Raw genomic sequence first — 23,129 nt, forward strand, 5'->3', positions numbered from 1 at the left:
ATTTATTACCAGTTCATATTGAAAACAAATTGTAAAGATACAATTTTTGTTTTTAGGTTTGGGGATTTGTAGGGTTTTTTTTCAAGCCAGCATAGGACCATCAAAGTTCCTAGGAACAAACATATCTTTGTCTTTGCTGGTACAAAAAGTGCCTTGGTGTCTGTCTAATTCACAATAAAGCAATGAAATCTTATACTGCTTATTATGGTCATTGCTTTCAGTGGCAGATGGATGCCAACAAAGGCGCTTCTGTAGCCACTAGAGGCGTCACTTCCAGTGATTTAAGCCAACGAACCACACCTTTCAACCGTTTCAACTGAGCATTTTTAACACAACTGTGTGTTTTGTTTAATTTTGTTTCGTTTTTGGGACCAACATTTTAGCATTTCTTCTTTAGCCTGTTCCTTAGCACTAATTAGCTGAAATCTGTCTCTCTCTTTCTTACACACATACTGTTTGTAAATGCAGCCAAACCAATGGCTATGTCCATCTTGTGTATACAGTCTGGCACTAACAGCCTGTACAAAAAAAAGAAAAAGGAAAATCTGTGCTCAGATTTTGATGATTTGTGTATTATTTATTACTGTGTACTGCATTAGCAAGTGTCTGTGCATTGGACACATGCTGTTTGTTTATGGTTGCACCATGCCAGCCTAGTTTTATGGTGTTAGCTGATAACTTAGTACTCAACCCTCCTGTTCAAATCTGGTTTATTTAAGACAACAATGGCCGAAATGCTAAAATCAAAGTTGCAGAAAAAGACTTTAATAATAATGCCTACATCCATTAAGTTACAATGTATTTGCAGTGTAAGCTGGGGAAATTTTGTTTGTTTTTACACTTAATTACTTGGAAATTAAACACTCAATTATTATTAATTTCATCTTCTGTGTAAAAACTTGAACTGTTACGCCCTTATTCTGGTATATCAACAGGCGACAAGTGTATTGATAAGTATTTGTAGGTGAACATCGTTATTGCAGATAAAATTAGACCCTTAGCACTTTATACTGTGGCCTGCAACTAACTTATAATCTAGCCTCAGTAACTTCATGTTTTGTCTGTTTCTCTGAAAACCTCACAGTCTGACCAGTAACAATCGCAAAACTACTATTTAAATCACAAATTAACACAGTCAGTACTCCTTCTGCCTACAGACTAATCAAATAACATGTTCATAAATTAGCTGTGGTAAGGGAGACGATGCCTTCTAACATGAGCAGATGTGGGATGTATATATAAGATTTAATAGGATCTGAAATATTAGTCAGTTCTTTAAAAGTGCTGTTAGTTTGAATTTGTTAGGCTATGATTATCCTTTACTAGTTTTTAGGCTTTATGTCCAGTTGCTTACAAAAGAGATAAAAGACTTCTCAACTAAGTCTTAACAAGAAGGCTAACATGTAAATGTTCTCTAACGTCTAACTAATCTCTGTCGTCTAACTAATGAGAAGAGAAAAGTCATCAAGAACAGGATCTTTATAAGTTTTCCCCCCTTTATTAATCAGGCATAGTTTCCTTGAGGTTTGACTCGACACTCAATCATCCCAGTAGGCTGGCACCAACAGTGGCCTGTAATGATGGCTCGGTTTCTAGAAGACGCCAGACGTATGCACCTTAGTTCACTGCCAGACTAATATGCTGATAAAGACAGTAATCATGGCTTTAATCTGCTCTAATAATACAATTAGTTGAGTTTTTGCCTTGCAGCAAAGAAAACGTGTTAATACTTTTACATTTAAATTTCCATTACATCATCACTGAGCTGAAGAGCAGGCTCAAAAAACTTGTAACCCTGGAGAATCATGCTAGCCATAGCCCCTGTGTCCAAAACATTATTACTTTATGATTTTTAGTTTTATAAATTCTGCTTTATTTTAGTCAAAAGGCTGTGGGCTTTGTTTGCTGATTGAGTCACAGAGCCGTAGAGCCTTTCTTTTTTCTTGCTTTGGCAAAGACTGGGCAATTAAGAATGTCTCATCTAATGAAAAAAACAAAACAAAGACAAATGCATTCATTAAATTAGATTTCCCTTCAAATTTCATTCCAGTGTCAAATCTAACTTGGATTATGACACTGATAATACGGGAGAGATTTGAAAAGGATGAATCGAATGTAATGAGCAGCAGATGGAAATGATCTGCTCGGGGCCGTCTAGGGTTTCCTTGGCTGTGATTTCGTCTTGGCTGTAAGGGAGTTAGTGCTAGCAGGTATATTTCAGGAGGCACGCTCAGAATCAGGCAGCTGACGGGGTAATATCTGTTACACATAAACATGCAACAGTGCAAAATCTTTGACCGCGAATAACGTTCACTTTATTTTCTTTGACTCTTTCACATTTCTTTTGCTTTTTTTTTTTACACCTCACCCTTTAATTTCTCACTCATTTGTGTTTTTTCTTCTCATCTACTCACTCATTTTCCTTTTTCCCAGTCTGAGCTCTGACTATATTTATCCAGGACCTCTGTCTTTGGGGACGGGGGTGTTAAGTGTCCTGACACAGCTGTATAGGTAAAGATAGAGAGGCGTAGAGTGGCAGGGGGCTTCCCATAAATCGCCCTCTCCTCGGCGGAAGTTTTGAGCGTTCTTCTGCGTGAGTTTTCCTTAAGGTCTGACTTGGATTTGTAAGGAAAAAGACACACATACATACACATATGGTACATTAACACTTCCAACTTCCGTGAAGAAGAAATGTGGGGAGGAAAAAAAGCTCACATGAAAAATCCCAAGAATTTTCCATTGCACCGTTGCCTGGGAAACCCTGAAAATAGTTAACAGCTGTTGGGATAGCAGCCCTCTTTGGTACAGGAAGCACATATGTATGTTGAAACAGAAAGCAAGGGCACTACAGTTCAAGGCAGAAATTTAGGATATTTCAGGGAAGCTATCAAAAGTTAGTCAGTCAAGTAATATAGCGGCAAAGATACAGAAGAGCAGTGTGACATGAAAGCGGCAGATGTTTGAAGAGAGAGGCTGTTTGTGACTGAAAGTTGAACATCATACCCTGTGGCTTCTCTTGCCTGTTCTGTCTGTATTTGCATGAGCCAGAAATGTGTCATCAAGCTTGATACACAGCACAAAAAAGCAACATGATCATGAACAACATAATCATTTAATTAAACAATTTGACAGAAAGAAAAAGTATCACTGCCTTATGGAGAATATTAATTTTGTGAGAGTTCATTAAGTGTTTCCTATAAATATTTAGAGCTCTGGTTAACGACTCAGTAAGTCATCTTATTATAATGACGCACTAGTAGCTTTAAGTGGATAAAACACACTGCAAGCCCATCTGATGTGTTATATTTTGAGCGAGGCCCATGATGGCTTGTGATGGTGCCTCTCGAGCCCCTTAATGGAGCTGGATTGAGACATAAGAGCAGCGGTCCTCAGACACCAACACTGGCACTGTGTGTAGCCGTCAGGGAAGACTAGTACTCAGTGTAGCACTAACACTAGTCTGCTTGTGTAGGCGTTTAGAATGACGTTAATTGGACATTGTGGCTAGAGGGGGCTTTCAAATCTCTATTTATACACATCGTCCATCCAAGATAGTCTGTATGTGTAGTGAGGCTGAAGGGTAGGGTCTGATGTATGGATGGCTGGGTAGGGAGTTTGCTCAGAAAGTGTGAAGGTGACAGAGATGTGGAGGTTTAGTCATCTGAGCAGAGTTCAAAATGACATGTCGCACGGGGAAAGACAGCTGGAGGGGTGAGGATGAGTAAGAGGAAGATTAAATGCACTGAAATAGTTCAAAAGAATAAAAACTTTTGTTATAGCTTTGTTTTCAAAGACTACGGGATGAAAGATTGTACATAATGTCATGAAATTAGATTTCCACTACATGCTTACTGTGGCCAAAAATGAACAATAATAAAAGAAACCATTGTGATATCGATACAAGAGATGTGAATCAATTTCTACCAGTCCAGTTCATCTTTACGTTTGGTGCTCTGTCTTATGAATCAAGAGGCTTACCAAGGTGACAATGTGAGTCAAGTTGGTATATTGTGACGGTGGCTTTGACTCGGACATACAGTGAAAGTATGTCCGAGTTGACAGTGATTCAAACTGGTTGTACATTCAGAATGTTGATGTAGTTTTGTGCTCTTGGAAAATTCACCAAAGAAGTCTTTTTTTTTTTTTTTTTTTTTTTAGACACAAGTATGTCTGATGGCAAACCTTTTAAAAAGTGCACACAGGAAGCGTAATCTTAATTGAGTTACTGCTGTTTTTCTTTACACAGTGCTGGTATCTCAACAGTAGGTGAAATTTCTCTGCAGCAAGTACAGACACTTTCAGGTGTCACAACAATTCTGCTTTCTCTGATTTAATGTGTTGAGACACCTGCAGGGAGAGGTTATACAATGGAAGCTGTTAAATACACGGCGTTTGACATGGAGGGTGGGGAGGAGGCGGACTATTGGCTAAGAGGACAGAGAGTCAGTCCCAGCTCGTCGGGCTTCAGAGTGTTAGGTCAAACGTGGGCAAGGGTAGGGAAAAAAGTCTGACCCCAGTTCCCCTGTGGCAGTCTCATGCTGTCAGAGACAAACAGAGCAGTGCTCAGATAACCAAATGGCCCAGTCTGAATTTATTACCTTGCATTTCTTGTAAATAGATGAGTGAAGGGAGGAAGGTTGTTTTTTGTAGCACAGTAGATTTATGGATGAGAAAAAAGAATTAAAACAACTAAATGTAGAAATAAGAACACTTCAATACACCACAATAATGGCTCTTTAGACAGGTAGCCCTAAGTTAGATAAGCGGTTAAGCAAACGAATGGATATTGCTCTTAACTACCTATTTATTCCTTCTTCCACAAGATTCAGTTATTTCTCTGCAAGAAAATAAAGTGGCATCAACAGTGGCGGTCCTAGTCTGTTTGGTGCCCTGGGGGAACAACCCCTCTGGCGCCCCACCCCCACCCCACACACACATAAAACATATTAAGGATTGTACATTAAGATATTTTATTGTAAAAACTGTTGTCGGAAGCATACTGAATTTAACCAGATAAAAATACACAGACACACACACACACACACACACACATATATGAAGAGAGATAAACAGCTAACAAACAGCCATTATAATTTGTCATACAATGAGAATAGGACAAATCAACAATTGCCAATGACTAATTAATATTGTGCTGAACACCGTTCAAAAGATTCAGTAAGCTACATCAGTGTGTACTGTTTATTATCATAGCCAAGTGGCTAACAAACGTAAACAGAAGTTTTTGCTATCCCTACTAATTAATGTTATCTTGTTGTATCTCTGTTGTGGTCAGTGCTATCCTCTATGCCAGGGGTCGGCAACCCTAGACACGCGTGCCACAGCTGGCATGTGTAACACTGATGAAGCGCCAATGACTCAATACAGGCTAGGTATTGGGTGAGGTATTATGGTCATTATCAATCAGTGAAGTATTATGGTTATTATTATTAATCAGAAGATCTAGGAATGCTACAGGAGCTGATGGGCAGTAATTAATAAACACACACAACACAAAATGCTTTTGCAGGTATCATGTATTTAACCGAACCTCAAAGAAAATTAACAAGAAAAGAAAAGGAAAACTTAAATAATCACTCCTGCTGCAGCTATTCTATTAACCAAAAACCCAGTGAGGGTGCACAAAACAACTAAGCCAATTCTTCCGGCTTGTACCAAGCACCATAGAAAACAGTTCCACATAAACAACACATGTTGACATCAAAAACACTGATCCACACTGAAGTCCATGAGTTTTATCTGAGTGTCCATGAGAGATGTCCAAGCGCTATTGTCCATAAACGGGGGAATGGTGTGTATGAGTGTGAAAATCAGTATATTTAGAAAATGGGGACAGAGCGTCGTCTTTGATAGCTTCCTACCCAACCAGTGGAAGCTTCGATTGCGGAATGAGTCCTGCTCCTAGCCGCTCATTGGCTCGCCATCCTTTTTCATACCCGAAAAGGGTTCACCTGGCCTGCATTAAATAAACAAGGCCAATAAGAATTCACAAGAATAATACAAAAAATGTCAGCCAATTAAGCTAAAAACATTAAGTTATTCTTGTTCCTGTGTACACAAATAAACAAACAGTATATTTAACCAATAAGGATTCAACTGAAACATTTCAACTGCTATATACAGACTATATAGCTTCACAGCACTATTTATTCAACAAATACCAGTCAAATCAAAATCAAATTGTTTGGACCGGCAGCAACCAATTAGCGCCAGCTGGTAGCAATACAAACAATCAATTAAAAGTTCAAACTCACCAATTCCGTTCTGTTCAGTGCACAACAACACTATGGCTCTGGCTCACAGTAACCAGCATCTAAGTTGCATAAGTTAGTGGGTGTTAAAAGAAGCATTAAAACGGAAAAAGCAAGTGTTTGCCAATACAAACCTGCAACAGCTCTGTCACCTGGCTTGCCTCCACACATCTGACAGGAGGAAGCCGGGACAGGCTTACTATGACCCACATGCCGTCCGATTGGCTGAGCAAAGTCATGTGGTTGGAGTCATGTACCTGCGATGCATTCGATGGCAGGAATAAGTGCAGGAAACAGATTTTACTCTGGGTTACACATGCGAAGGGTTAACTGATGGCACGACCATAGCTGGACTGGCTATTGGGCATATCGGGCATTTGCCCGGTGGGCCGATGGTGATTTTTTGTCTTTATGGGCTGATGATTTTTTTTTTTTTGTAACGGTATAAACAATGAAAGGTGGTGGATTGGCCAGGTGCTGGCCGGTGTGTAAAAATAACTCAGTTGTTTGGTGGTGGCTATGGCGGAGCTTCCACAGATTCAGTCACATTAGCAAGTGGTGGAGGCCAGCAGCCGGATGAGAGAAAGGGGAGGCAAGAGGAGAGACCCGAGGCAGTCGCTGGTCCGAGTGTCAGTTGAACTGAACTTCAGGTAAGAAGTTGTGACCTGCAGTCTATCTGGGTCAGATATAAACCAAGTTTAGGTGTAGTTTATTTTCGCTGTGCTGACTTTTTACAATCAGTTACAATAACTCGTACTGCGTGCTAGCTAGCATGACGGAGTTTCTATACAGCTGGGTGGGTGCTATGATGTTAGTGATAGTGAACTTTATTTTATTCATAAGGTTAGTTAGTAGAGTTGCCAGCCGTCCCGTAAAAAAACAGAATCGTCCCTCATTCAGAGAAAATATTACACGTTCCGTATTGAGCTGAAAAGGAACGCAGTTTGTCCTGTACTTCAGCTAGAATGGAAAAAGACACAAAGCTGGATTTATTCTGTCTTTACGCTGTCAGCTGCCTCTTCTTCGCTCATTCTCTCCCCCTCCCTCTCCTGTTGCTACTTCAGTCATGAAACTAATCAATGATCAGCTGATCAGTTTTTCTCTCTTGTTTGTTTATCGCCAACTTTGCGCCAGAAAACAGAAACAGGTGGATGTCGCGCTAAACAACAGCAGCGTGTTTAAGCTTGATCAGCTGTTGTTAGAATTTATTTAATATTAATTTCTAGTATCAGCTGATGTTTGCTGGAGCCACAGCTGTAAAAGCTGCTGGTCATTATGTCGGTTTGGTTATCTGGTGAGAGGGAAACATGAAGATGAAACCAGGAGATGTCCTTACTGAATCATCAGAGCTGAACACGTGATGTAGAAACAGGTTTACCTTTTAGGTGACGTGAATAAGTTGAAGGGAAGTTATGAACTGTTTCTGAGAGACAAGTTACACCAGGATCCTTTTCTACGTAGCTGACAGCTGGTAACTGTGCAGGGGCGGGTCTAGGAAAGTTTTGCCAGGGGGGCCAGGAAGGGGATTAACAGGGAAAGGGGGGCACAAAGAAATACTTTCTTATTCTCATTTAAAATGTCTGGCTGTTATTAAATAATTATATGAAGCTCAGAACCAAAGTTTTTATCTGATGTAAAATGTATAGAAATCATACATATACCAACACTGTTACTGTCACAACAGCGTTAGTTCAAAGTTAATTCAAAGGCTTTATGGCTTTAATACCTGGTGGGCCGGTCTTTAGTCAAAATGTCCGGGACGATTTTTTTGTCCCAGTCCAGCCCTGGACTGGGACAAAAAATGCACCTCCAGAAGGTGCATTAAAAAAATAAATGGCCGCACCAGCGGTGCACATCGCAAATAGCTCGCATAGACACATTAGTTGTGCCGCGTCTTAATGACGGTGTCTTAGCTAACAACCCCAACTATCAGATTCAACTTGTAATTGGCTAAAAATAACCTAGCCTACCGGTGAGAGGGATGTTGTTAGCTTTCCACATTTCGACACTTCAAATGCTTCAGGAGCTGTCCGCTCAGCACAGCATCAGCACCACAGAAATACACAGACACAATGCATTTTTGGGATTTTCAGGTGTATGGACCAATGTTTTATTTTCTGATCAAACCAGAAAGCTTTAATGAGCAGCTAGATTTGTCTTGCATTAACTGGCTGAGTTAATGCCAGTTAATGCAACATTGAAGCAGCTGGAATCCATAGCTGTGCGTGTTCATGGAGCTTGCATTTTCACCTGCTGGACATCACTACCTGACAAGTTTAACTGTCTTCAGAACATTGCAGAGGCCTTATTGACAGTATTTGGCTCTACATATCCGTGTGAGCAGATTTTCTCTCACATGAAGAGTGTCCTCAGGTAGCCATCTAAATGCTGGACACTCTGAGACCTGTGTCTTAACAGACACACCATATTGGCTAAGTTTATTTTTCTTATCATTGTTGTGAGGAGACCATAAATAGCATTTGCATTTTCTGTTGTACAGCTCATTTGGTGTTATGGATTTCTTGTTATGGATAAAAAGTGTCTTTTTTTGGTTTCAAAATAGCTGATAACTATTCGCTGATAGCTGCCAACATCTGCGAACAAATATAATTCTATAAAGTGGTTCTATATAGTGTGTAACTGTTAATATAGAGTGTTATTAAATTTATTGCTAATGCAATCAAATGGCACACTGACTTCTGAGGAAATTTTAGATGGCACTTGTCATCAGAAAGGTTGCCTACCCCTGCTCTATGCTGTTGCATGCTGGGGCAGCAGGTTGAGGATCACAGATGCCAACAGACTAAATAAACTGACCCACAAGGCCAGTAATGTTGTGGGGATGGAGCTGGACTCTGTATATATTAGTGCCATTTCTTAAATGTGTAAAATCTGTAACATAATTTATTGTTTGGAATGTAGTCTGTTACTGTTACTATTTTTTAGTTTCTTCTTGGAGCAACTGTAACCCACATAATTTCCTTAGGGATTATAAAGTATTCTGATTCTGATTGTTTCAGGATACATGACCTGTCATTATCCAATGACACATCTGCTTACCTGTATCTTTTGCCCGTTTCTCCTCCTCTTCTTTTCTCTTTTTTCTAAACTGAGCACCTGATGGCTTTGAACTTTTCTTGTCCATCTTCCATTGGTTTTAATTTTGCACTCCAGTATGAACACCTATCCCCCAACCAGTAGGTTCACCACGACATAACCTAATAGACTGACACCTTGGTTCACAGATTCACTTTGCACAACCCAGGATTCAAATCCTGAATACATAATGGGCTTGGATTGACAACATTATGAATGAAATGTGCTCTATTTGGAAGCAGCCGGCCCCCCTGCCCTTTCGACAGGTTGTGTGAGACTTTAAATCATTAAACTGTAAATTATACATTGTTATTGATCCCTTTACCCCTGGTCCTAAAGTGTATATTTATATTCTTACTGTTCTTATATTTATTGTTTGTTTACTTGCACTGCTGTAACTGTAACTGCAGCCTCGTTGTCTCGTCACAGAGGGCTCTCGCGCTCACTTTTTACGTATAGATTTTTGAAAAAACTTCGATGCAAATTATAAGCCTGTATCATAATGTCTGGTGTTTTCCTATTTGTTGGTTTGTTTTTATTTTGTTTTATTTTGTGGGTAGGTTATTAGATGCTATTCCAGCCAGCCAAAGAATCCCCCGCCCTTACTCCCAGCAAATGTGCGATAGAAAACCGATCGGTGCCTATGACATCCCCAAAATGCGCTGGCATAATGTCGGGAGAGTATGAGTACGAGCAACTTTTTTGCCGATGCCCATGATGCCGCCCCCACCACAATGCCGCCCTGGGCAACCGCCCATGTTGCCCATATCAAAAACCGCTACTGGGCATCAACAGCGGAAATACATTCAAGAACTGGTCAAGCAGCGGCAGCTTTCACCTCCCTCCGATGGTACATCTGAAAGAAGACAAACATCACCCTTACCACCAAAATTCGCCTGTACTGTACACCGGTATTGCCCATTCTTCCCTATGGGTCGGAGATCCTCAAACATGACCTCAACAAGCTTGAGGTCTTCCAAATGCGCTGCGATCCCTCTGTGATCATCAGCAGCGTGATACGTAGTCAATGTCACCAGCAGCCCCCAGTGGAAGAGCTGATTAGGAAGTGACGACTGCAATGGTTTGGCCACATCTGCCGCATGAGAAATCATCGCCTTTTGATGCAGCAGAAACCCGCCCAGTGGAGAATCAAGCGTGACGCGCCAAAGAAGACTTGGATCAAGCAAATTGAAGACAATCTTAAACAAGGACGTCTAACCCTCGAGCAAGCAAAGGTGAAGGCAGGAGACCACAAGGCCTGGAAGTGCATCGTTGACCAAGATGGAAACCCTACGGCACCCACAGTGACGTATTGGCTAGAAGAAGAAGAAGAAGAAGGAAGATTTCTCTGCCAACAGGTGGAGGTATCTGAGCTAGCGGGAGAAGTTTGCCTGCAGTTTAGGCAACAAAACTATTTGGTAAGGATTGGGGGAAAGATCGTGCATTGGTTAAAATATACTGATTACCATCGTTTTCGAGTGCCTGTCTGGCAGAAAGCCATGAAGGCAATCTGTATTTGCTGTTTGCCTTTAAGGTTATATAAAAACTAAAAGTGTTTTTTTTTTAAAAAAGTAGTTGAGAGGTGGAGGTTGGGCAAAGGCATTAGCAGAGGACGTAGTCTAGTCAAATAGCTGCGATGTACATGTACATAACTTTTTAATGTTTTTTTTTCCCTTGCTCTACAGTAATGTCCAGCTACTAGGGTGATCTTTTTTAACTAAAAGAAGTGTGCCAGTCCCTGGGTTGCGCCAGGAAATGCTTCTTTGCTGAAATTCTTGACGTTCTCATCCATTTCCTGTCCCACCACTTGGGAAATAAGGGACCAGCTACAATGTTCTATATATTTATTTCTAATAAAATGTCAAACCTGAGCCTATATAACATATTTAAATATTTTGATTAATTTGATTGACAGTCACAGTTATGTCAAGAGTCAGTCCTTAGGTTTGAGAATCTGGAATAATATCTTTGGATCATTATCTATCTATTGATATACAGTATATCAGTTTACATTGATATGTGATCTTCCAGTCAAAACATTTAGAAAAGCCACAGCCTCAAAAAAAAACCCCACAAACAAAGAAACCAACGCCCCCCAAAAAACTATAACGAATGTATGCTCTCTCCTGCGAAATTGTCCTTTTTGGGGACCATTTACTTACTTTGAGCATCATTAATTTATTTTTTCTGTGACATCCAAAAGTGTTACACAAGGCATTAAAATTAAGCTGTGCTAAAGAAATGAATAACTGAAAAAGAACTTGAAAGATTTCTGTAAATATACCTTGTGGTACTTTTGGTGCTCAAATTATCTGATTAGTATGTAATTGTCTTTGACCAGGAAGCCCCACACAGTTAAAACATGAAGCAACATCCCACAAATCCTGCCATTCAAAGCTAAGTAAACACCTGAAGTGTTGCTCAGAAGTTCAGTTTAGCATAACAATATAATTCAATATTCAAGTTCACCTGTAAAACCAGTCCCAATGGAATCAACTTCCTGTAACCTACACCTTGTCTCTCCATGCACGACTGCCCACCAGCATTGCCCCATCATTCAAGTTATCTCATGCAATGTCAAGTCAGCTCTTCCGCAACTGTAATTACCCTCATGTAAGTGCTTGATAGAGCACAAAAAATAAATACTGTCAAGGCTTCACTTAAACAGAGCTAGGCAGGGGGCTAGGCTAAAACGCTCTGCATGACTCGCTAAGAGGAAAATATAGAGGAGAGGCTGAAGCATCAATAACGTCCTACCATAGAGGATAATGAGGCCGAGAGACATTTACAAAGCCTGCAATTATGGTGTTATTGACCTCAATAAAGGAGAAGATATCATCACTTGTCTCCTTTGTACTTTGTTGTGATACATGTGGGAGGAGGAAAACCAGCTTGGGGGGGAGAGGAAGGAAAGTTCTAGCACTCTGAGTTCATTTAAACTTGGTAAGGAAGCAATAGGTAGGTTATGTGATGGAAATGTAAGCTTTCACTATATGTAGTCCTAATTTGCAAAATTAGACACAACAAACAGACAGACAGCAGTGTCACTGCTGGAGGGAGAAAGACAAAATAAAGTGAATTAAGAGGAAAGACTCAAGCAGAAATAGTATACTAAGCCATTAGTGGTAGCTTTACACCAGAGGGATAAAGCCCATGTAAGAAAGGAGGGAAAGGCACGAAGAAAAAGACAGGAAGAGGGGCAGAAAGTGACTGTTTGTCTTCTCCAATGCTCTGTCAAGCTTGCTGCTTATTAGATGCACTATCCCCCAATGGCTCAATTACATCCATTCTGGCATCTTCAAACATCCCTATCCTTTTTGTGCATTTTCTCAGCTTCCAGTAATAGTATCAGGCTTGTTCTTCTCTAAGAACAGATTAGAAGCCCAAATTACTACTATTAGAGGAGGATTTTAGCTTTCAAACTGTCACCCACTCTTGGAAACCATAACTCAACTTGATGGGACTTAAGGAGGGAGGGGGTTTGCTTTTGGATGCTTTTTCCGTGACAGTTTTGATGGAATTAAGAGATCAGATGTGGATCTGCAGACTGGCTTCAGAGTATAAAAACATGAGGATGTTTACAAGGCAAGAGGGCGCTGGAGTGGAAATTCTGAGATTGGATATTAAGCCCTGGATTCTTGTGCGCTGCTTGCACACGAGTATGCTGGGCCTCTGAGGTGGTGTGAGGCTGATTTTTCAGTGATTCAGTAAGGATGACGTCCAACAATGCTTAATCAATATTCTAGATTTTCACTCGGCTCTGGGTGTCAGATTTGTTTGCTTTTTTTCTCTGTGAGTAAAACAGAAGGAAAGAAAACAAAAAGTCTAGCAATAAGGCTTGGAAATGATTCGGGCGTACTTGAAAACCCCTACTGCTGAATGACAATGTAAGGTCATGTTTGAAAACAAACGGATGTGCTTTGTCCTAGATTTACTTCATGCTGCATGAAATTAGACTATTAATACAATAAATTTCAAGTGAGATGAGAAGACTTGGCTGCCATTGAACTGCTAGTGCCTGCTAACCAGTGAGATGTGAAAAAAAAAGTGTTTTATGACAAACTCTTCAAACGCTTTGACAGCAAAAAACATAAGAATACAGTCTGTGGGGTATTTATTTAAAGATCCCTTGCTGCTTCCTCATAAAGATGTAGAAATACATTTGGTATAAAAGTACAGATAGGAGAAAAATACTGGGAGGAAGTCCTTCTACTGAACTCCATCTGGGAACCGTCTTTTAATGCTGGATTACAAACTCCACACCCGTTGAAAAATTCTGTGCTTTTCATGTAAACTGTGAATGAAGGGGCTTCACTATTTGAAAAGTAGAAACAAAGTTGTATTCAAGGACAGTTTGAGACATTTATCTAAAAAAATTGTTCATGTTATTAAAGCATATTGAAAATACCACTTCCTGTCTAGGGTGCAGGAGTTAGCCCCAGTCAGTCCGCTTATATCCGATCTTTATTTATGTTGATTTCCAGTTTCCCTTGGCCCAGTAACCATCTTTCTAAGTAAACTACCTTTGCAGACAACAGTCTCCTCAATATCTCTCCCCGGGGTAATTTATTTGCCATTGTAGGGTCTTTCAGAATGGTCCGTATCTAAGTATTTTTAGAAACTCCTCACCTACAGCGATTTCTGTCCACACAATCGTCTCTGTGGTTTGGTCTGAAAAAGAGAAAATATTCAGTGCCTGGCATTTCCCTGGGTTAAAAATGCCTTGTTGATGTCAGAGGTCAGACGAGAGTGGCTAGACTGCTTATAGGTAATAGAAAGACAACAGTAACCTAATTAAATATATAGCAGTAGAAAACACACCAGTTTCCACTCCTGTCTGCTAAGAACAGGAAACTGAGGCAGCACGTGACATGGGTTCAATGAAATATGGCAATGAAAGACTAGAAAAACACTGCCGAGTCTTTGATTTCTGTGGCCTCCTTCAGATGGCAGTCAGAATTCAATCTAGGCAACAGGAAAGCATGGATCCATCTTTCATTCTATCAACAGGTCAGGCTGCTAATCATGTAATGGTGTAGGGGATATTTTCTTGGCACACTTTGGGCCCTACCCGTGCATGTCCATCCCTTTATGACCACAGTCTACCAAGCTGCTTCCAGAAGGGTAACGCAAATCACCTCAAACTACTTTCCAGAACATGACGATTTGTTCACTTTACTCAAATGGCCTTCACAGTCACCAGATTTCAATCCAACAAAGCACCTTTGGGATGTGGTGGAACAAGAGATTCGCATTACATGTATGTGCAGTTAAATCAACAGTGAATGTGTGAAGCTTTTATTTTTCTATGGAGAAAAATCTTGGAGCAATGTTTCCAGCACCTTGTTGAATCTCCACTTAAATTTATGCCATGAAGAAGTAATGCAGTCACTGCTAGAGTCTGTGCATTTGATTTGGAATTATGGATTTGCTAAGAAGTTGAAAGTCAAAAGTCTAAAAAAACAAACTTCTGTTTACAGGGTTACTAAAGACGTTTTAATTATAAAAGTTTGACTTTTGCATTTCCTCCTCCAACTTTTTCTTGGCATGTCTCACTGCCCGCGTTCACTTCTTAACGGAATGATGGCCAAAAGCCTGACATTAAAATCCAAGTTCCAGAGTGAAATTATCATTAAAATGTCAATTTTAGTTGACAGTTGCACTTTTAATTAATTAGTAACTGCTCTACTTATTTCATGACAAGTGGCTTTAACGGAGGATTACAGACATAAGTCTTAAACCTCAGAAATAAAAACTTTTAATGGTTGTAAAGCCTGTAGTTAATAAAAGCTTTAGATATGTTTATGGTCTCGACATGACGTATGTATATAAATACCCCAGATGTGAATTTTGAAGCTATTATTCCCAAGAAAATTTGCTAATCATACCTTATTTTCTGCAGTAAAAATAAAAACACCTGTAAAAAGAAATCGCATTAAAATTTTGTCAATGGAAGCTGAACAATGCTAACTTACTGAAGAACAGTAATCCTTGCTGCATTATATTTACTACTTTTTTAGCATAGAATCACATTTATCTTCTCTAAATGTATGAACCCCACTACACTTGTGTATGATACCTCATTATCAGTTATAAAAGGGTATGAAACCTCAAGCTGATTGCTGCACAGCACCTAACAGCTTGAGGTTGTGGTTTTGAAGTGTACAAATGGGAGAGAGAAGAGCACAAAATTCCTCAGCAGTCACACATAGCTAAGCCAGAGGGGATAAAGTGGTCAGAAGTAAGGCAGCTGTGCTTTCATGCTGAGTCATGTTCTCTATTCTGGGATTGTGTCCCCTTCCCAGCGTTCAACCCTTGAATATGACAGTCTACTCTTAACTGGCTCAGCGAGGCTACTTGGCCTTCATTAAGCTTGTTATGGTGAGTCAGGATGTTGAAAATGATGTTTTTTCACCTCCCTTTTCTTTTTCTTTTAAAAAAAACCCTTTATTGTAGTTTTTTTTAATCAATTTCACTAGTAAGGATTTTGTCATCCTTTGGTCCATCACTCAAAATGCGCAGGCATAAATGTGTCAATTTCATCAATTTCATTACATTAAAAGCTTCTTGAAATGGTCTATGCTTTTCCTGCTGACCTTTGACCCTGGCAACTCCCATCTAACCTCTGTACAACTCACTTCTCTCTGGTTTCAAATGAACCTGGACACACACACAAGGACGTACGCACGCATAGACATACGTATACATGACAAATGGCCTAAGAGAGGCAGTCATTAGAGCAATGGAGGCTAAAAGAAAAGGGGGGATGGGCTACTTTCCCCTGTGGCTGTGAGGCTACCACTTTCCTCACAGTCACAGAGGTCAAGCACGAATTAAGACACATCATTTTCGTCAAGGGAGCAGCTCATTTGGTAGTGAGGAAGTGTCATGTTTTTGTGACATACACACTATAGTTTCTGCTGCGCTATCCTTCTGTTGTAGCAATATTGACACCGCTGGCTAGCACCTCATTTAATTTCACACCATTTAACTCATTGGCACACTTATGCATACAGCTGAGGACGTGGAAAAAACGTGATGAAATTTTAATGTCATCCTTTCAGAGTTGGAGCGGGGGCCCTCAGATGACCTGTTTGTCTAAACTCCAACCAAGTGTGCCCCCAACTGTCTAAATTCAGTGAACCTGGGATGATCTGTACCGTATGTGCACTGAGTCACATTTCACTATCATAAACAAGATGCGTGGGTGAGATGGTTTGAGAGCTTCTCATTTCGTGTCTAACGAGTATAAAACTGTTCCAGGCTCAAAGTGTGAGCATGTTTAAAGTCCAGGGAAGTCAGTATAAGCTGACATGAAGCCAACTTTTATTTAGTAAACTTTTACTGTCAGTTTGCCTGTTGAAGTCCGTTTGTCCAGCTGCTGCCCCCTCAGCTCATTTGTGCTGCTGACAGACAGCTGGTTCTGACGCTGAACAGAGGTCGGAGTCATCGTGAGGGCGAGCATCACTGTCAGTGCTTCACTAGTCCCCTCTTTTTTTCTTTCTTTACTTCTTGTCTTTATCTGCCTTTGTGATTACTTGTGATCAATCATCTAATCAGTAAGCCTCTTCTTAATTTTTGTTTTCTTCCACTGGAATCCAGTTTTTTTTCTGCTCCAGTTTAGGTTTTCTATCATAGTTTCTCCTTTTTCTTTTCTCTCTTCACTGGGAAGGAACATTGACTTCATTGCCTCCTCATCTATTCTGTCCTTTGTCATCTTGCCTCTGAGCCGTAAATCAATCTTAGCACCATGTCAAAGTTGCATCTAAAGGACAAAGGAGTGAGGACGCTTGCTGGAAAAGCTATAATTGAGGAAGCGTAGGTGAATCATAGAAGTGTTTTTTTTTACCTGTGACACAAGAAAAAAGTTTTTGTTTTTTTTTAAATTAACTGTTTCATCAGACTTTCTTTTCCATTTAATGTACTTTTTCCTTCTTCTTCTTCTAGGGTAACCATAGAAGAAGCGGGTTATCTGCCTCCATCTCAGTCTATCACTAGCATCCTCTTCTGTCACACCAAATCTTTGCATGTCCTCCTTCACTATATCAGTCAATCTCCTCTGAGGTTTTCCTGTTTTTGTTCTGCCATGCAGCTTTACTTTAACATCCTTTGTTCCTGTGGCTACAATGTAGCTTGCTGTCACCAGTGTGTGAATGTGTGTGTGAATGGGTGGATGACTGAACGTGTAAAGCGCTTTGAGGTCCTTAGGGACCAAGTAAAGCACTATACAAATGCAGGCCATTTACCATTTTTTCCAATATATCCATTACCCCTCTTCTGCATATTGAAGACATGTGTTGCACAAAAACTTCTCTGTACTCTGCTGTGGCTTTAAGTACGGTGAAGCAGGCTAAATGTCATATACCCAAGAGCAATGTGGGGTTCTGCATTTCCCATAACTCACAAACTTGTCTGGCGACATTGCTAAAACAGATCAGTAGTACTCAAACTACTCAGACTAGAAATTGGGCAGAAAAAAAGGGCTTCAATAACTGCCTGTCATAAAACCAGTCTGCTTCATAAGCGGGTGGCCCAGTGAGACAAGTTTAAGAGCCAAAAGTGTTGCAGTCCCAGCAGGTCTCACACTTGGCTCAGTTGCATGTGGTTCCTCCTTCTCGTGGCCTTGCAGGCAACAGGCTGCGTGGCCTTGCACAGCTCACTGACCCTTTTTGGATGGTTTCTCCCTTTTTTTTTCATAACCGTTTTCACCATTTCTTTTATTATAGCAATGGGATCAGAAAAAATCTGATAAAAGGAGAATGTTTGTTTATGGATGTAACTAATCAGAACACTATTTTTACTTTTAGCAGTTACTCTGGTGATTTTTAAATAAAAATCAGACTGCTTACAAAAAAGGCAGAATGAGACATTAGCAGTTCGTTTTATTACATGATGCTACAATCTATCATAAAAAGGGTCTAAGGAGCAGCAGACACATAAGGGAAATGGTCACTTTAATTCCCAGCTACCCAGCTACTGTAGTTAGATCATTTCTCAGGACCATATTTTATTGTTTATTGCCCTTACACAAAAAAGCTCTAAACTCACCCTGCAACTTTCAATGCTTCACACTTAGATTTAATTCAAATATACTGTTCACTAAAAAAAATGTGATAATTTTTCCAAAGGATAAATAATTATGAATGAAATCATGCTTTGAAGATGATATTTTGTGTAGCTGTTCAAGACCAAGTTTAACTCTTGTTGAAAAAATGGACCAATAAGTCTACTTTCATAGAGCACAGCTACTGTACACACATCCACACATGCTCACGGTTTCCCCATTAGTCACCTGTTGTTATGCCCCACCCCTTCTTTCTTATGGACAGCTGGGCTCACAAACTCTGCTTAATGTGCTCAGTGAACCTTGCTTTGACCGAAGCATTGAGTTCATGCAGTCATAAATCCTACAAGTAAAATCTAAATCATCTTGAAGGCTGCTTCCAGGTGATTATAGCATATTGTCTTATTTTTAAATGAATTCATTAGGATGTGTGAACATGTACATGTACAATGACAATAAAGGACTATTCTATTCTATTCTATTCTATTCTAGTCATGTGTGCTGACCCTCTATCATTATCTGCTATCAGCAACTAGCAGCTGTTGCTCTAATGCATAGGTGTCAAACTCTGGCCCGCGGGCCAAATTTGGCCCGCAGCCTAATTACATTTGGCCCGCGAAGCCATACCAAATTACTATTAGAGCTGGCCTACTGGTATTATACAGCTAATATATATATTGTTTAGTATTAAGCTTTGCTTGTTCCATATTCAGCTTTTCAGCAAAACCTGTTTGAGTCCATAAGAAAAGATTCATTCTTATATCTGGAGGAAGATTTTTTTTTTTCAATAAATATTAACGTTAGCCCGCGACTTTGTTCCAGTTTTGAATTTTGGCCCACTGTGTATTTGAGTTTGACACCCCTGCTCTAATGGAAACCAAGAAACCAGTAACTTTAAAATGGTGATAGCTAACTTGGAGGGCATTCATTTTCCTTCCAACTGTTTAGACATACTGAGTTCATGGACACAGAAGGCATCACTTAAAGTAGATCTCATAGCATATTACTGACTGTACTGATGTGTTAAAATGCAACAAGGCTGATAAATAAGTAAATAATAAAATGAATAATTTATGTTCGAATTGAACAACAAAATCTCAGATGTGTTCTGATGTGTTTTGAAGTTACATAAATCTAAAGCCTAATAAATGCTCATCTGTCTCTGTCTTGCTCTTTTATGTCTTTCTTCTCTTTCTGTCCTCTTTCACATCAGAAGAATACATTAACCAGCATCTCACCCCTGAGGATGTGATACTCTCATGCTGCCAACTTTGAATAGGTCTTGCCTTAATGCACAGCTCTTGTGGAGTAGAGTAATGCATTATCTTGTCTAACACTTATTATATCACGCTTCCCCTCCAGTGGATCTATATAGATAATCTAGCATAGCTATTGATATAGTAAACAATAAAGGCCAGCTTAGGTCATACGTTTGCAATGGCTGCATTCAAAATGAATAAAAAAAAATGTAGACTTTCTATTAGCCAAGGAATGATCAGCTACTTTCTTTTTCTGTTCACAGGATAAAGGAATGGGTGGACCAAATGCAAAAAGATTTGATCGCTTTAACAGACACAGCCACTGGCATGCAGGACCTAATAGAGGTAAGACTGCCTGTCATGCATATACGCTAAGTAAGATTTCAAATGTGATTTCTCCCATTTTGTGGATAAAGGGGTGCAACGCTCTTGGTTGATGTTTTTGATCAGAGCAAAGATTTAAGAGCATCCACACAGCCAACATAAAGAGTCCTACTAGTTCTCTGCCTGCTTTTTTTTGATGGGTGATGGAGGCGACACATACGTTTGTGAATGCAGTAACTCAAGAACAAAGCGACAAATACATTTTCACATTCATACAATACTTGTATCTACTAAACATATCAGATGAGTTCAAATCTCAGTGATCTCAACTAGGGGTGGGTTTTTATAATTGATTTATCGATTAAAATTGATTCTGGCTTGGATGACGTAAAATCGATTCATTAAAATCCTGAATCGATTTTTTAATATAAATTTATTTTGCCCGAAATGCCAGAATCTAAAATTTCAACAACCACTAAAATTTCAACAACCACCAAACAACTAAGACAGTAAATGAGAGCAGGAACACGGATTCTGCACAAAGACGTAAACACACAGCGCAACCCACGGATCAGAATCAGTTAGATGTCGCCTTTCTCACGGTCGGGGCTGAAAGCCGACAGCTCGCTGATTCTGATCTGTCGGCGGGTCCGCGCTTTGTGTTCACGCCCTTTATGCGCTGATTCCAAAGCTGTTAGTTTGATGTCTCTCCAAACAATATTGACCGAACCAGCAGCAAAAGAAGATCCAAACTACGCTTCACATAAACATCGTCATGAATTCACTCATACTTTTACTGTTTTGCTTCGACCACGATGCACAGCTCTCTCTCTCTCTGTACTGTTTTCTTCATTATTCGCTTGCTTGTTACGCACAAGTCTACCGTTGTTTACAGCGCCGTTGGCCGACGTTTTTTTTTTTTTCGTTTTATATACTTCCAAAAAGAAAACTTAATTTCTGCCGTTCAATACTGAACAAATTTAAACTTTTTAAAATTATGCAAAATGCAAAACGCTTAGCCGTGTCTCTAATAAAACCGCTGTAACGTCAGAGGTAATGTTCATGTATTGATTAATGGTTTTCTTTTGTTTTTGATGTACTGCAGAATATTTTTATAAAATCCCAGGCCAGGAAAATTACCTTCATGTTTTTCTGTGTTTTATCCTCAGCTACTTTGACACAAAGGCATCTGCTGTGATGCTCACACCTTTGATAAAGTCTTGCGTGTGTCAACTTCCTTTTTATAGATAAAAAAAAATGTAAGTGTACTGATCTGAATTATAATATTTCTGACTGTCAAAATTTCCCAGATTCAAATTCAAATCAAAGTGAATCAAATCGAATCGAATTAAATCGAATCGTGGATCGAATCGATTCGGGACCTTGTGAATCGGAATTGAATCAATTCTAGAAATCAGTGACGATACCCAGCTCTAATCTCAACCTCAAAGTCAAGGCCAAATTTTCTGAAAATCTTGTGCCCTAGCTACTATGTTCATCCCACATTATAGATTGAATGGGGGTTAACCCAGACTAATAAATGTCTAACAAAACTGAAGTTTGTATAACAAAGTTTTTCATGTCTCACACATAGGTATCATATACCTATCATACACCCCAAATACCAGTACTGACACTGTGCTTAATAAATCGTCATTGTTTTTACAGTTTGCACCAACTGTGCACAAACACCAAAGAAACAGATTTCTATAAATAAATTTATATCTATTCAAATCCATATTTACAGGACAAGAACAAAATATTATGTGTAATTTCTGTCACTTAATACTCTTAGTCTCATTAGCTCTCTCTGCACGACCTCAGGTGTCACAACACATCACCAGTCTTCATATAGTAGTCTCTCATTAGACATAACGCTGCATCTGCATCATTTCATTTCACCAGCACACTGTACACACTCACATGAGATCAACTTCACTTCTCTACTGTGATAGCTACAGCTCCTACACACACGCAGACACTTAAACACTCAAAAACACAAACACATGAGAAGGAGAAGAAGCTTTTTAGATCCACATTGATTGATATAATGCATGTGCTACTTTGGATCCATTTGAGAATAAAAGCATTCAGCCTTAAAACATGGCAAAAATCATTACAAAATCTATTTTCATTTGATGTTCTGGGATGGCGTATCACTCCAAACACGAATTAAATGTATTTGGAAGTCTTATGGGCAGCTGAATGAGATTAATGTGCAAAACAGGGGGAGTTGAAAAGGGGTGTTACAATGCTGCCTGAACAGTTATGCTGACTCATGTAAATTACAACCTCAAATGCTGGTATCAGCTTATGCACACGAGTGCGGAAATTTCATTTTCAGCTTTCAAAACACCCCAAAGCTATAGTAATCACTAGCATTAATATGTTCAATTCAAATGTATTTATACCTACACAAATTCCAAATATAAAACAATGTATTAGTACAATCCGAATCAAACATTTAATAGTATCATTTTTAATACCAGTCTTTCACTCAGTGCCTACATGAACGTGCCTAAGCTCTGTGTTTTGAATGTTGGACAGTGAAATCTCTTTAGGCTTCTAAATAATTGGCTGTTTGGCATTTGTGCTTTTTTATTACTCTTGCTGGGACATATTCCATAGCAGAGTAAATGGTACAGTTACATAATGCTTTTTTTTTTCTAAATCACTGTGCTTTGGTCAGTGAGGCTGATGAAATATAGAAGATGGGCACTAATGCAGAGTAACGTTCTTAATTTTAGTTACACTACATCTGTCTGTGAATAGAAAATAGACAGATGTTACGTTGTTTCTGACCCAGAATTTTTATTGTGATTGTCTTAGATATATCATAAACACAGAAAGCACTTCAGAGTGGAGTCCAACAATGCGCAGGAGCTGGTGGCAACGGCTGCTGGGAACATAGAGAGACTGCTGGCTAACCGCTCCGAAGCCCTAAAGGTAAGTGTAATCTCATGATCTTGTGGCAATTTATAGGAAATCAGTTAAGTGGAAGAGAAGGTTTTCCCTTGTGTCTTTTGTCATGGTGACATAATTCTTGAGATGGAATCATAAAATGCAAAATGTACACTGTTTGCAAAATTAGGAACAGCTTGACTTCTTGCACAGCGG

At 39.5% G+C, this 23,129-nt stretch overlaps 1 protein-coding gene across 1 annotated transcript in view; it reads left to right on the forward strand.

Moving 5' to 3' along the window:
* cacna2d1a (calcium voltage-gated channel auxiliary subunit alpha2delta 1a) overlaps nt 1-23,129 on the forward strand; it is a 107,220-nt gene that overhangs the window by 3,157 nt on the left and 80,934 nt on the right. Inside the window, exons 2-3 of the mRNA XM_087830444.1 lie at nt 19,952-20,033; nt 22,842-22,958. Of these exons, the coding sequence (XP_087686570.1) occupies nt 19,952-20,033; nt 22,842-22,958 (199 nt within the window). The remainder of the gene's footprint in view (nt 1-19,951; nt 20,034-22,841; nt 22,959-23,129) is intronic.

Source organism: Neolamprologus brichardi, chromosome 17 (genome assembly GCF_056152115.1).
Source record: "Neolamprologus brichardi isolate AB-2024 chromosome 17, ASM5615211v1, whole genome shotgun sequence".
Taxonomy (NCBI): Eukaryota; Metazoa; Chordata; class Actinopteri; order Cichliformes; family Cichlidae; genus Neolamprologus; species Neolamprologus brichardi.